The sequence below is a fragment of the Pantherophis guttatus genome, chromosome 5 (genome assembly GCF_059756535.1).
Source record: "Pantherophis guttatus breed Tessera chromosome 5, ASM5975653v1, whole genome shotgun sequence".
Lineage (NCBI taxonomy): Eukaryota > Metazoa > Chordata > Lepidosauria > Squamata > Colubridae > Pantherophis > Pantherophis guttatus.
The window spans coordinates 112736216-112752383 of NC_142067.1; the positions used below are offsets into that span (position 1 = coordinate 112736216).

Sequence of the window (16168 nt, forward strand, 5' to 3'; positions counted from 1 at the left end):
TGACTATTGGAGGACTAGAACTCACCTTCTCCTACGGACTGTCTCACCAAATTGCGGTAATTGGCGCAAGGTCAAAAAGCATACTTCCATCCCAAGGGTCCAACTAGAACTCAGGATCTCCTAGAGATTTAAATAGGTTAAACTCAGACAAGTATTGTGTATTTTGCAGGAAAAGAACTCAATGTGATTTTGTAGGAATAGAATTCACCTTATCCTGGGAGAATTGGCGTAAGATCACTCCTCCAACGATGGTTCAAATTGGAGGATGAGAACTTACCTTGACTATTGGAGGACTAGAACTCACCTTCTCCTACGGACTGTATCCTGTTAATTTGACCAAAGTCACACAGCTGGTTTCCGTCTTAAATGTTCATCTCAAACTCATCAAATTGCTGTAATTGGGGAAAGGTCCAAAAGCATACTTCCATCCCAAGGGTCTAACTAGAACTCACCATCTCCTAGAGATTGAAATAGATTAAACTAAGACAAGTATTGTGTATTTTGCAGGAAAAGAACTCAATGTGCTTTTGTAGGAATAGAACTCACCTTATTCTGAGAGAATTGGCATAATATCACTCCTCTTCATGTTGTTCAAATTGGAGGACGAGAACTTACCTTGACTATTGGAGGACGAGAACTCATCTTCCCCTACTGACTGTCCCTGTTAATTCGACCAAACTCACCAGCTGGCTTCCATTTTAAATGTTCATCTCAAACTCATCAAATTGTGGTAACTGGTGCAAGGTCAAAAAGCTGATTTCCATCCCAATGGTCCAAATCAAACTCACGTTCTCCTGGAGATTGAAATACTTTAAACTCAGACATGTATTGTGTATTTTGCAGGAAAAGAACTCAATGTGCTTTTGTAGGAATAGAACTCACCTTATCCTGGGAGAATTGGCATAAGATCACTCCTCTTCATGTTGTTCAAATTGGAGGACGAGAAGTTATTGGAGGACTAGAACTCACCTCCTACTGACTGTCCCTGTTAATTCAACCAAACTAACCAGCTGGCTTCCATCTTAAATGTTCATCTCAAACTCATCAAATTGCGGTAACTGGCGTAAGGTCAAAAAGCATACTTCCATCCCAAGGGTCCAACTAGAACTCACGATCTCCTAGAGATTGAAATAGTTTAAACTCAAACATGTATTGTGTATTTAGCAGGAAAAGAACTGAATGTGATTTTGAAGGAATAGAACTCACCTTATCCTGGGAGAATTGGAATAATATCACTCCTCTTCCTGTTGTTCAAATCGGAGGACAAGAACTTACCTTGACTATTGGAGGACTAGAACTCACCTCCTACTGACTGTCTCTGTTAATTCAACCAAACTCACCAGCTGGCTTCTGTATTAAATGTTCATATCAAACTCACCAATTTGCGGTAATTGGCGCAAGGTCAAAAAGCTGACTTCCTGTCCAATGGTCCAACTATAACTCACGTTCTCCTGGAGATTGAAACAGTTTAAACTCAGACAAGTATTGTGTATTTTGCAGGAAAAGAACTCAATGTGCTTTTGTAGGAATAGAACTCACCTTATCCTGGGAGAATTGGCGTAAGATCACTCCTCTGACAGTGGTTCAAATTGGAGGATGAGAACTTACCTTGACTATTGGAGAACTAGAATTCACCTCCTACTGACTGTCTCTGTTAATTCAACCAAACTCACCAGCTGGCTTCTGTATTAAATGTTCATATCAAACTCACCAATTTGCGGTAATTGGCGCAAGGTCAAAAAGCTGTCTTCCTGTCCAATGGTCCAACTATAACTCACGTTCTCCTGGAGATTGAAATAGTTTAAACTGAGACAAGTAATGTGTATTTTGCAGGAAAAGAACTCAAATTGATTTTGAAGGAATAGAACTCACCTTATCCTGGGAGAATTATGTGTAAGATCACTCCTCTAACAGTGGTTCAAATCGGAGGACGAGAACGTACCTTGACTATTGGAGGACTAGAACTCATCTCCTAATGACTGTCTCCTGTTAATTCAACGAAACTCACCAGCTGGCTTCCATCTTAAATGTTCATCTCAAACTCACCAAATTGTGGTAACTGGCGCAAAGTCAAAAAGCATACTTCCATCCCAATGGTCCAACTAGTACTCATGTTCTCCTGGAGATTGAAATAGTTTAAACTCAGACAAGTATTGTGTATTTTGCAGGAAAAGAACTCAATGTGATTTTGTAGGAATAGAATTCACCTTATCCTGGGAGAATTGGCGTAAGATCACTCCTCCAACGGTGGTTCAAATTGGAGGATGAGAACTTACCTTGACTATTGGAGGACTAGAACTCACCTTCTCCTACGGACTGTATCCTGTTAATTTGACCAAAGTCACACAGCTGGTTTCCGTCTTAAATGTTCATCTCAAACTCATCAAATTGCTGTAATTGGGGAAAGGTCCAAAAGCATACTTCCATCCCAAGGGTCCAACTAGAACTCACCATCTCCTAGAGATTGAAATAGGTTAAACTAAGACAAGTATTGTGTATTTTGCAGGAAAATAACTCAATGTCCTTTTATAAAACTAGAACTCACCTTATTCTGAGAGAATTGGCATAATATCACTCCTCTGACTGTCATTCAAATTGGAAGACGAGAAATTACCTTAACAATTGGAGGACTAGAAGTCACCTTCGCCTTCTGACTGTTTCCTGTTAATTCAACCAAAGTCAAACAGCTGGCTTCCGTCTTAAATATTCATGTCAAACTCAACAAATTGCGGTAATTGGCGCAAGGTCAAAAAACTGACTTCCATCCCAATGGTCGAACTAGAGCTCTCGTTTTCCTGGAGATTAAAATAGGTTAAAATCAGACAAGTATTGTGTATTTTGCAGGAAAAGAACTCAATGTGCTTTTGTAGAACTAGAATTCACCTTATCCTGGGAGAATTGTTTTAAGATTACTCCTCTTTCTTTTTCACATTGGAGGACTAGAATTTAGTATGCCTAATGCAGGACTTACCTTATCCTGCTGATTGGTCCAAAGTCACTCACATGTCTTTCCTACATATTACAAGATGAGAATTTAGCATTCCTATTTCAGGACTAGAGAACAAATTCTACTGGTTATAGGCCAAGGTCACATAACTGTTTTTTCATTCCTATGGTTCAACTACAACTCACCTTTCTCTGGGTTTGTTCCAATATTACTCGGCTGGGGGTTGTGCATATTGGAGGACTAACCTTGCCTATGGCTGGATAAATAGTGACTGTCTAAGTGGTACAATCCTGTCAATTTGATCAAAGCCACGCAGCTGGTTTCCATCCTTAATGTTGAACTCAAACTCACAGACTCATGGGTATTGGTGCAAGGTCAAAAGCTGACTAGATGTTACCTTGTCTATTGCTGGATAAGTACTCACTCATTTCTGGGGTTTGGAACAAATTCATGCAGTTAGCTTCTGTCTGAAATGTTCAATTCAAACTCTCTGTCTCCTGGTGTCCAAAGTCCAGAATCGGACTTCCATCACATATGTTTGACTAGAGCTCTCCATCTCCTGGTGATTGTGATAAAGTTATTCAGACAAATGTCATGCATATTATAGGACTGGAACTTACTGTGCCTTATGTAGGAATAGAACTTACCTTCTGGTGATTGGCCCAAGGTCACTCCGCAGCTGTTGTTCATATTAGAGTACTCGAATTTACCTTGCCTGTGATCTCTTGAACTCTTGAACTGGAGGATTTGAACTCGCTGTCTTTTTATGATTTTCCCAAAGTCACACAGCTGCCTCTCCTGCTTATTGCAAGACTAGATCTCTCCATCTCATTGTTTCTAGTCTGCTTCCTTGACTTCTAAACATATTTGGCTCTCATTTGGGGATATTGTTTGTGCCAACCTCTTCCAACTGGCTGAGCAGCTCAGTACAATGTCCTATGTTCTGGCAACCTCCCTAAACAGAAATGTCTTCCTACTTTACAAGTTGGTCCTTATGCAAATGATAAGCGGGGGGTAATTTCTTCTATGATGTCACAATGGAGGGAGGTAAGAGGATGAGGCTGTGGACTGGGGTGGGTTCTACTTACTTTTACTACCGGTTCACAATGGGGCCGCAAACACTCTTCTGCGTATGCGCAGAAGCTTCTGCCCATGTGCAGAAGGGTTCTGATGACATCGGGGTCAGTGGGCGGAACGTCCCACCAGTTTTATTACCAGTTCTATAGAACCAGTCCAAACCAGGGACAACCCACCACTGCTGTGGACCCTTTTACTGGCAGCAAAGACCAAGCCCTCACCAACCACACTGGTTCCCTGCAGGAGTATTGGAGGACTATTACTCACAATTTCTTGTTGATTGGCTCAAAGTCGTGCAAATGGTTTTTGTGCCTATTGCAGGACTTTAACTCACCATCTCCTGGTAATTGACCCAAAATCACCCAGCCATCTGTTGTGCATATTGCAGGAATAGAAGTGATGGAGCCTATTGCAGGATAAGAACATACTGTCTTGAACCTAAAGAGGAAGACCGATGGAAACATGTCACTTTTTGAAGAAAACAACAATCAAGAGCAAAGCCCTTACTATCTACCCTCACCCACTCCAATAAAGCCTCTCTGGAACTGAACAATCATTTTCCTAGCCTTTCCTTGGAAGAAAGTATGCAGACACCTATAAAAGAGCAGTCATCAATAGTTTCTAAAAAAGAGGCACAACCCAGCATTCCTGAGCCAGGAACTTCCCTAGGGAAAAATGGTGAGTATTAAGAGATAGGAAATTCAATTCTTAGGGGTACAGAAACTATAATCTGCAGACTGAACAATAAATCTAGGCAGGTATGATCCAAGATCCAAAAAGATCTTGGCAGACTTGAACAATGGTCCCTATAGAACAAAATGAAATTTAATGTAGATAAAAGTAATGTTTTACACTTGGGCAAGATAAACCAACTGTATAGGTATAGACTAGGTGAAACGTATCTTAATTGCCAGTAATTGTGAGGGGGGTTTTGGAGTCTTAGTGGACCATCACTTAAATATGAGCCAACAGTGTGTGGCAGCAGCCAAAAAAGTCAATGCAATCCTAGGCTGCGTTGATAGATGAATAAAATCAAGAGCACTTGAACTTCTAGCACCACTTTATAATGCCTTGGCAAGGCCACAAATGGAATACTGCATCCAGTTTTGGTCACAATATAAAAAAAGATGTAGAGACTCTGGAAAGAGAACAGCAACAAAAATGCTTAAGGGGCTGGAGGCTAAAACATATGAAGAATGGTTACAGGAATTGGGTATGTCTTTAATGAAAAGAAAGACTAGAGGAGACATGATAACAATGTTCCAATATTTGAGGGGCTCCTACAGAGACAAGGGGGTTCAAACTATTTTCTAAAGCACCAAAAGGAAAGACAAGAAACAATTGTTGACACTAACCAAGGGGAGAAGAAACCAAGAACAAAGAGAAATTTCCTAACAGTTCCTAACAGTTAGAGCAATCAACCAATAGCGTTCCTTCAGAAGTTGTGGATGTTCCATCACTGGACGCTTTCAAAAAGAGACTGGACAACAATTTTTCTGAAATGGTATAGGATCTTCTGCTCGAGCAGGGAGTTGGACTAAAAGATCTCCAAGGTCTCTTCCAACTCTATTATTCTATGTTCTATGGCTCCTGGTGATTGGCCCAAAGTCACACAGCCAGCTGTCGTGTGCATTGCATGACTATTATTATTGTGCCTATTCCAGGATCAGAACATTTTCTGGTTATTGGCCTAAAGTCACCCAGCTGGCTTTCATGCCTCAGGTGGGAGTGGAGCTCACCATCTCCTGTTGATTGGCCCAAAGTCACCCAGCCAGCTGTCATGCACATTGCAGGACTAGACTAGAAATCACAACTTCCTAGTTACTGACCCAAGTCACAAAACTGGTTTTCATGTATAAGGTTCAATTAGAACTCCCTCTCTACTGGTGATTGGCTCAAGTCACTCAAACATTTTTTTTTAAAATTTGATTTATATGCCGCCCTTCTCCAGAGACTCAGGGCGGCTTACAATGCGTTAAGCAATAGCCTTCATACTTTTGTATATTTATACAAAATCAGCTTATTGCGCCCACAAACTGGGTCCTCATGTGTATTATAGGACTAGAACTCACTGAGCCTATTGTGGGCCTATTGTGCCTATTCCAGGATCAGAACATGTTGTGGTTATTAACCGAAAGTCACCCAGCTGGCTTTCATGCCTCAGGTGGGAGTAGAACTCACCATCTCCTGTTGATTGGCCCAAAGTCACCCAGTCAGCTCTCCTGCCTATTACAGAGCTAGAGCTCCCTAGCCTGCTGCCTTGGCATCTAAATGAAATTTAGAAGCCAAGGGATATTGTGTGTGCCAACCTCTCCCAAGTGTCCTGAGAGGCTAAGCACAAGGTGCCACCTGCTGGCAACCTGCCTGAAAAGGCAATATCACCTCACTCCAGTGGCTGGTATTTATGCAAATGACTTGTGTTGGCTCATCTTTTCTATGATGTCACAATAGAGGGAGGGGAGGAGGCATAGGGGCTTGTAACTGTCAGGGAAGACCAAGCCTTCACCACCTAGGCCAGCTCCATGCTGCCTGAAGCTGCCTGCATGGCTGCCCAAAGACTTCGTGGTCCCATCTACCTCTTCCTGCTCACCTCCTTCTTGGTGGGGGGGTCTAAATCCCCCTGCGAGCGGCAGCAGCGACTCCGGAAGCCTGTCTTGGAGTCCCTGCGGTTGGAGGCCTACTGGGTGCCACTGATGATCATCCTCGGTGGCTGCTGTGCCATGGCTTGGAGCATCCTCTTCATTGCCTATGACGTGGCCAGGCCGGGGGGATATGGGCTACCCCAGATCCCTGGCACCCCGGAAGGGGAACAGAAGGAGGGAGGCCCCAAGCAGGTGAGCTCTGGAGGGAGGGGCTGGAAAGCAATCTGGGGGAGGGGGCAAAGAAAGGGGGCTTACCATCCAGTGTCTCCCTGAAGCCAAAAGGAAGACGAACTGACCACCACCTGAAATAGTTTCACATGACACACTGAACCCAATAGCCAGCTAAAGAATGGCTGCATTCACAGCATATGTCACACTAAACCTTACTGATTTATTTGAACATTTTAGATGGCTACTTGCATTTCATAAAAGGAGTTTATGTGGTTATCAAACAAATGCAAGAATAATAATAGATTTATTTATTTACTTTAGATTTAGTTATGTCAAAAGTGCCATAAGATCACCAACTTAAGAAATGCACATATGCACGAACCCACATGTACACTCCTGCAAACAAAAGTGAATCATGTAGAAAAACGGTTTTTTTTTTTCCAAAGAATAACAAAAAACAGAGTTGGAAGGGACTTTGGAGGTCTTCTAATCCAACCCCCTGCTCAGGCAGGAAGCCCTTTACCATTTCAGACAAATGGTTGTCCAATCTCTTCTTAAAAACTTTGGAGGTCTTCTAATCCAACCCCCTGTTGAACAGGAGACCCTATACCATGCCAGACAAATGGGTGTCTTATCTCTTTTTAAAAAACCTCCAGTGATGGAGGCCACCATTCTTGATAGGGCAGTTCATGCATGTTCAGTCAAAGAGAAGAAACTGCTGATATGTTGGGGAAATCCTCAACCAGCAGATTACTACATTCTGTAAATTTAGAGAATGCATTGGATTCCTTCTGTTGGACTGATACAGAATACAGAATAACAGAGTTGGAAGGGACCTTGGAGGCCTTCTAGTCCAACCCCCTGCTCAGGCAGGAAGCCCTTTACCATTTCAGACAAATGGTTGTCCAATCTCTTCTTAAAAACTTCCAGTGTTGAAGCTTCAGAACCTCTGGAGGCAAATTGTTCCACTGATTAATTGTTCCAACTGTCAGGAAACTTATCCTTAGTTCTAGATTGGCTTTCTCCTTGATTAGTTTCCATCCATTGCTGCTTCTCCTGTCTTCAGGTGCTTTGGAGAATAGGTTGACCCCCTCTTCTTTGGGGCAGCCCCTCAAATATTGAAACACTGCTATCACGTCACCCTGGTCCTTATTTCTACTTGACTAGACATACCCAATTCCTACAGCCGCTCTTCATATGTTTATATTAAGGGAACAATTTATTTGATTAGGGAATAACTAAGGAATTTTAACTGCTTTAAATTAATGCTACCTTCCTTCCCAAAAACCATTCAGCCCAGCATCTAAAAAGTCTTCAATGCATTAATGCAGAGTTTCTCGATCTCAGCATCTTTAAGATGACTGGACTTTAATTCCCGTAATTGCCCAGCTAGCATGATTGCTGGGGAATTCTGGGAATTAAAGTTCACCCATCTTAAAGCATGTTGGGTGGGAAAATTTGAGAATTGAAGTTTATCCATCTTAAGGTATGCTGGCTGGGGAATTCTGGGAAGGCCACCAAAAGTCTGGTCTTCAAAATCCCTAAGTGTGGTATCCTTTCTTTCACTCATAGGTGCCCGCAAAGGAGACAAAGGAGGACAGTAATCTGCTAGAAAGTAAAAAATCAAAAGAATTGCTTGGGACTTCACTAGAGACAAAGGGATCTAGAGAAGAAATTGAATTGGATCGAACAGGATCTCGAGAAGCTGTTGGGAATCCCCAGCAAAGTGAAGAAAGCAAAGGAGCCAAGGAGGGAATTGAAAATCCACTGGAATTCAAAGTATCCCAAGAGGGGATTGAGAACCAGCTGGAAAGTAGGGGATCCCAAGAGGGGATCTGCTCACCTTTCTTGCAGGGGAAAAATGATCCCGCCTCCTTTAGATCTAACCAGGTGGAAGACCAGCCATGTGGAAAGCTCTGGAGTACTATGGAGAAGGAGCTGGAAAGGCTGCTGCAGTTGCTGCGATTCTGCCGGTCCTCTGGGCCTGATCTCCTGGCCGAAGGGTCCCTGGGCCCTGTAATTGAGGAGGCCATGCCCCCTCCAGCCACTGAGACCCCCAACCCTGCAGAGGCAGATTCAGGCACACGAGCCACCATCCAGGTACAAGAGCCACTCATCCAGGCACAAGAGCCACCCATCCAGGCACAAGAGCCACCAACCATTCCAGCCGAGGAGACCCTGAGGCCACCTAGCTCTGGGCAGAGTCCAGCTACGATGCATTTCATCATCTGTGGGCTTCCCAGCTGCACCTGTACAAATACGGGCCAAAGAAGGCAGGGTGGGAGCAGAGGGCGCAAATAAAGTCTATGCATGCTCAGAAGTTACTGTGTCCTGCTTTCCACAAAGATTGGCTGGGGATCGTAGGAGTGGTCATACCATGCCAAGCATGCCAAGGGAATGGCAGCCGTCAGCTGGCCTCTAAGAAAAATTGGGTTGAATTGGCTGTGGAAGGAACAGGGGACCGCAAAAAGATCTCTGGTCTGCCTTGAAGAAGCAAAGGTGAACCATTAAATTATGAACATGGGTCCAAAGGACCCCAGGTGGAAGATCTGGGACCTCGGCAATCTAAAAATAATGGCTTGGCTGATAGCCCATCTGCAAAGGCCTTTAAAATATTCCATATTTACAATATAAACCTATAAAGGACAGCGACCATATTTTCTTGGAAAAAATAAAAGGGCAAATCTCAAAATGGGACAAAGCTAAAAGGGGATTTAAAAAAAAATATGTTTATTCAAGAGCAAAACCAAGAAAATCAACAATTAAATTAACAATTAAGGCTTTATGGTCATTGAACTTACAAGTAATAATCTTCCCCCTCATTTTCACCCAGAAACAAACTGGCAACAACTTGTGCTCACCAACACACAGGCAGGTGCATTTCTCACATATTGGAGCAATCTTCAAGGGCCACACCAGGGAAAGCGAATTCCAGTCATCCAGGTTCCCAAAGCAGTTTGGCACAAGGTTTGTCAGTGGGGTTTCCTAAAAGAAAAATAAATACCAAGATTTTGCACTGAAATACAGACAGTCCTTGACTGAGAACCATCTCTGATCCCAAAATTTCTGTTGTTGAGTGAGATAGCTGTTAAGTGAGTCTGCCCCCCCCAATTTTATGACCTTTCTGGCCACAGCTGTTAAGTAAATCACAACAATTGTTCAGTTAATAATACAACTGTTAAGTGAATCTGGCTTCCCCATTGACTTTGCATGTCAGAAGGTCACAAAAGGGAATTACATGATCCTACACTGCAACTATTGTAAATATGAACCAGTGGAAGAGCCGCTATAGTGCAGTGGTTAGAATGTAGTACTGCAGGCTAATTTTGCTGACTGCTGGCTGCCAGCAGTTTGGCAGTTTGATTCCCAGTGGCTCAAGGTTAACTCAGTCTTCCATCCTTCCAAGGTCCATAAAATGAGGACTCAGATTGTTGGAGACAATATGCGGACTCTGTAAACTGCTTAGAGAGGGCCGTAAAGCACTGTGAAGCGATATATAAGTGTAAGTGCTATTGCTAAGTGTCCAAACTTTGATCATATGACCATGCAGATGCTGCAATGGTCATAAGTCTGAAAAGCGGTTATAATTTATTTTTTTTCAGTGCCGTAAACCTGTAAACCCAGTTTCTACCAACAAAACAAAAAAGAAAGCAACAACAGATTAGCAAAGAGCACAATAAATCAGTTTTACACTCAATTATTTTTACTTAGTTCACATGTGCCATACAATGACACAGATAGAAAAATCTGGTTTTGAAATCAAAAGCCTGGAAACTTAGAGTTTTGCGCTTTGGGGAGAGGCTTTCGGAATGGGATAACTCAGGGTGGCCAGGTTGGTGTGGATGGATGGGCCACATGATAAAATGATACAGGGAATACGGTTCTCTAAATTTCTATTTCCATATAGCAATAGCACTTAGACTTATATACCGCTTCACAGTGCTTTTACAGCCCTCTCTAAGCAGTTTACAGAGTCAGCATATTGCCCCCAACAATCTGGGTCCTCATTTTAGTGATCTCGAAGGATGGAAGGCTGAGTCAACCTTGAGCCTGGTGAGATTCGATCTGCCAAACTGCTGGCAGCCGGTGATCAGCAGAAGTAGCCTGCAGTACTGCACTTTAACCACAGTGCCACTGCGGCTCATATGCCTAATACTTCACATAGGATGAAGACAAGTTAAGTTAGCATTTTACTAATGATATCTGGGTAAAGATCTTGGTGTTTAAATAAAGCGTCTTCTTGAACAAAACAAGTTATCTACCCCAGCCTGTTGAGAAACATAAACTTTGTTAACCTCAAGCATGTAAGCCTACTCCATAAACCAAAACACCCGTTAAAACCAATTGAATGGAAAGACTATGCAAGTAGCATGGTCTGATTGTTTTGATACGAAACGCCCAAATTACTCAAATATGCAGATCTTTTAAATATAAACTGTTAAATCATACATGTTTAACTATAGGGCAGTGATGGCTAATCTTTTTGCCATCGCATGTCAGGAGCAGGGGTGGTGGTGTCATGCATGCATATGCCCACACCCATAATTCTTTGTGCCTTGCCCCCCATGCATGTGCGTGCGACCCCCCCCACTCTCCCTGTTCCTGGCACAGTAGGCCCATTTTTTGCTGTACCCAGCCTCCGGAGCCTATCTAGGAGTCCAGGGAGGGCAGAAACGGCCTTCACCACCCCCCGGAGGCCCTCCAGAGGCCGCAAATGAACCATTTCTGGCTTCTGGAGGGCCTCTGTGGGGGTGGGGAAGGCCGTTTTTGCCCTCCCCAGATTCCTAAAAAGGCTTTGGAGGCTGGAGAGAGAGAAAAATGGGCCTTCCCCATCACCTCCCAAGGTCCTCTGGAGGCAGGTAACAGCCTGTTTCCCTACTTCTGGTGGGCCCAGAAGGCCCGAAAATCAGCTGGTCGGCGTGCCGGAGTTGAGCTCGCATGCCCACTGATATGGCTATGTGTGCCATCTGTGGCACACGTGTCATAGGTTCCCCATCACAGCTAACCTACTAATGCATATTTATATAGAATCACATAGAAACTTATATTCTTTGTCTATGGTGCCTTTTCACTGTTATACTCTCTCCAGCCTGTTGGTTTTTTTTTTTCTTTAGTAGAAGCCAACTACAGAGACATAAGCCTTGGGTATGTGTGGTTTTTCTTGGAAAAATACAGGAGCAGCTCAGCATTGCTTTCTATTGTCCACTATTGTCTTCCTGGCTGTATGAAATGCTGTTGCCATTGTCACTAAAGTGATATTTTGCCTCCAGCATCTTCATATGAAGTTGTGACCTAATATAGGTGCCTGCTGGCTTTAGCTAGAAATTGGCATGATCTTCACACCTTGGATAACTGGGGATACACATTCTGATGTTCTTTGTTCTATGGGCAGTTTAAAAGAAGTTAAGGGACTTCCTTTGATTAGAAAACAAATTATGTCTTGTATGCTTAGGTAACACTTATACTTAGGTTGGGCGTTTTTGAAGGACACATTGTCAATCTCCTTTTACAGATTTCTCATAGTGATCATACACAGCCATTAGAGATGAAACTAACTGGAGATCCTGTATTCTGTGCTGAACACCTGACAGCCAGAGAATAAAGGAGAATGTGTCTCATTTGGTAGCATGAGTTATTCAACTATGCCTATCTGTAGTGTGCAGCCATCTCATTAGAGTCTGACATAGTAAAGAACCAGAAGGAATCCAAACTCTCTATAGCCAGCCTGATATCCAGCTCATTTAATTGGGTTCTGCTTTAAAGGACTATAAAGAACACACATATATATATATTTTCCACATTTCTCAGCCAAGTGTTAGCTGTGCTAAACTCTGTATTGTTTGGAATACTCGGATTCTTCCAATTTTTCGATGTTTCACAAAGCTGGTTGTCAAAAGTCTCATTATTTTTTATTTTGGGAGAGCAATAGATTTTTCATGCAAGTGCCTAGGAGCAAAAGTTGCTCAGGGGATACACGTGTGACAAGGAAACCGAGAAAAATGGCTGCAACAATTGGGCAAATGGATGTTTTCGTTTGTTTGAGACTGAGTAGCATTTTACCAGAGATTTGCGAAACTTGTAAAACTTGGTGAGATAATTTTTGCATCTGGTGTGACAGACACAAGTCACCTATTCTATAAAAATATAGAACATAGAATAATAGGGTTGGAAAGGACTTTGGAGGTCTTCTAGTCCAACCCCCTGCTCAGGCAGGAAATCCTATATCATTTCAGACAAATGGTTGTCCAATCTCTTCTTAAAAACATCCAGTGTTGGAGCATCCACAGTTTCTGGAGACAAGTCGTTCCATTGATTAATTGTTCTGTCAGGAAATTTCTCCTTAGTTCTAGGTTGGCTCTCCCTTCCTCTGGGATTATTATTATTTTTTGAATTTCAAAGTATTCCAGTCTTCCACTGAAGTACTAACCCATGCTTTTTTCTTACTTTTTTTATATATATCAACCATACTCTTCCAACTTGATAAATTTAAACACCAAGAAACACAAGCCATGGAAGAAAGTAATCAAATAATTTGGTTGCTTAAGGTCGGCTGAAAGTATCTTCCTCCCAGGTATTAATTAAAGGTAAAGATTCCTCTTGGACATATGTGCTAGTCGTTCCCAACTCTAGGGGGCAGTGCTCATCTCTGTTTCAAAGTCAAAGAGCCAGCGCTGTCCAAAGACATTTTGGTGGTCATGTGGCCGGCATGACTAAACACCAAAGGCACATGGAATGCTGTTACCTCCCCACCAAAGGTGGTCCCTATTTTTCTACTTGCATTTTTTATGTGCTTTCGAACTGCTAGGTTGGCAGAAGCTGGGACAAGTAATGGGAGCTCACTCCGTTACGCGGCACTAGGGACTCGAACAGCTGAACTGCTGACCTTTCGATTGACAAACTTAGCGTCTTAGCCACTGAGCCATCGCGTCCCTGATAGATATTAATTAGGTCTACTTTAAACCTTTTATTTCTGTTCAAGTGCGAGAAGTCTGTTCATAGTGGCTTTTTGCCAGAGATCCACGCATTGATGCCTCATCTGTTTCTCTGCATTATTGCTAAATTCGAAGGACTGAGCTGAGAAAATTCAGCTGCTTCCACTGCTTTTTTGCCCATTCTGTTTCTCAGTCTAGGTAAAGAAATACATCTGAAATGATGACCCAAAGGGCACAGCTTGTCTAGTTAAAAACAACATCAAAAACAAACAAACAAAAATCCCAACATGTAAGAAGAACCCAACGTATTTCTCAGAAGGAAACATTCAACTAATATGTATGTTCCTAACGAACGTTTGGCCTCAAGAACATTGGAAAAATGAAGGATTTCATTTTTCTTTTCCTTTTTTCTTTTTTTAATAGTCAAAGTAGGGGACGTAAAGATCTCTAGGGGAACGCTGTTCCACACAAAAGAACATGATGTGCCTGAGCAATGAAGTGGCCCCGTATTTCATCTGGGAATCTCGCTTTATATTTGACAATGCCATATAGATTTGGCAGATGTTTCTGGAAAAAATAATTGGCTTCCTATTTCCCTCTTCCATAGAAGAGGAAACAGTCTTAGTTATAAATCAAGTAGTTCCAGAACAAAGTGAGAGAGTGAGAGGGGGAAGGGAAGGGGATGTTGGAGTTCCTTGGAGCCAGTGCCATTCTAAAAGGAAGAATTTTATTTCCGTATCTTTGCTTTCATTGTAATAATAATAAAAAAAGATGTGTTGGAACAGCACTCTGCTTCCAATCTCGCATTTGGCAAGAATATCAATACTAGTATTATTCCATTAAAGGTGATTGCATGCTTATGCACAAAAGTTATGACTCTATAAAAGAATCAAAGGTAAGATCATACCAAATTTAACTATAGGGAATAAAGCAGTAGGATAAAACTTAAGACACTCAGGTGACATCTGTAAAAACAAGCCGTTTTATTACTCCTTTGTGGGCATGTCAAGACAGAAAATTTATGAGAGGCTATACTTCAACTATAAAAACCTTTTCCAGACCTATCCTTGAATACTGCTCACCTGCCTGGAACCCTCACTGTATTTCAGACATCAATACATTCTAGAGGTTCTAGAGATATTTTACTAGAAGACTACTCAAATCTTCTGCTCGAAATAAAATTCCCTATACCACCAGGCTTGAAATTTTACGTCTGGGTAGCCTCGAACTACGCCATCTACGTTCCGACCTATACTTAGTTCATACGATTATTTACCAAAATGTCCTACCTGTAAATGAGTACTTTAATTTCAACTGAAATAATACAAGGGTTATCAATAGATTCAAAGTCAATGCAATTCGCTCTAATCTTGAGTGTAGGAAATAGGACTTCTCCAATAGAGTAGTAAATGTCTGGAACACTCTACCTGATCCTGTTGTTAGTCTCGCTAATCTCCATACCTTTTACCTTAAACTGTCTACCGTGGACCTTTCATGTTTCTTAAGAGGTCCCTAAGGGGGCATGCATAAGCGCACCAGCGTGCCTACCATCCCTATCTCACTGTCGCCATTTATATGTAATCATTCTATGTGTTTATGGCTATGTTTTGCCTATTTATATCCTTTTATTTGTGCCAATTTTTTTTCATGTCCATGTCTAAGTCTATACTGTTATTTGTTTCCTTGATCTTGTTGACAAATAAATAAATAATAAATGAATAATAAATAATAAACTTTGTTATATATCAACTTTAGAGTCTTTTTCTCATCTCACGCTCTCCTTTTTCTCTCCCCCTCCCTTTCTCCTATCTTTCTCTTTCTCTCCCTCTCTCTTTCTCCTGTCTCTCTCCCTCCTTTTCCTCTCTCTCTCTTTTCTCCTCTCTCTTTCTCCTGTCTCTCTCTCTGTACACATACACGCACACATAATGTGGTAGGTTGTTGGTTTTTGACATTCCACTACAAAGTTTCTTCTGTGCGATGCAACACCTTTTGAACAAACCAGACATGTTCTTTCACTGAACATTCAAAAATTATCCTGGAAGGGAAGCAAACAAACATAATTCCAAAGAAATTGACTTCTCAAGTTCTCATCAAAAACCAAGGCAATGCATTTTTAAAGGAAAAAAGAAAGCATTGTGAGAGCAAAACAAACAAAACATTAGCATTCTCATCAAGACGATTTGGCATGAAAACAATTCGGATAGCCTGATAAAAGACACAGCAGGTAAATGACAGTGGGAGCAACCAGCCACAACCTGTCGCTCGGTCTCTCTTTTCTCCTTCACTGTTCAGAAAGTTGGAATTGTCAGTACTGAGCAATAAATAAATCCCAAATTGGTATATTGTGCATAGAAAGGGTGCCAATATATCAGCACCAATCCATTGCACTGCATTACTTT

At 42.0% G+C, this 16168-nt stretch overlaps 1 protein-coding gene across 1 annotated transcript; it reads left to right on the top strand.

Moving 5' to 3' along the window:
• Positions 1 to 6289: 6289 nt before the first annotated feature.
• On the top strand, positions 6290 to 9157 carry LOC117667091 (uncharacterized). Its single transcript, XM_034420281.3, has 2 exons — positions 6290 to 6858; positions 8410 to 9157. The coding sequence occupies exons 1-2, from the start codon at positions 6547 to 6549 to the stop codon at positions 9136 to 9138; spliced, it is 1041 nt and encodes a 346-aa protein (XP_034276172.1). The 5' UTR covers positions 6290 to 6546; the 3' UTR covers positions 9139 to 9157.
• Positions 9158 to 16168: the final 7011 nt, after the last annotated feature.

What these genes read in the sequence shown, in the direction of transcription:
- LOC117667091 (XM_034420281.3), top strand. Translation starts at nt 6,547, where the DNA reads ATGCTGCCTGAAGCTGCCTGCATGGCTGCCCAAAGACTTCGTGGTCCC. An exon ending in AGGAGGGAGGCCCCAAGCAG is followed by an intron (nt 6,859 to 8,409) that starts GTGAGCTCTGGA and finishes TTTCACTCATAG; the next exon opens with GTGCCCGCAAAGGAGACAAA.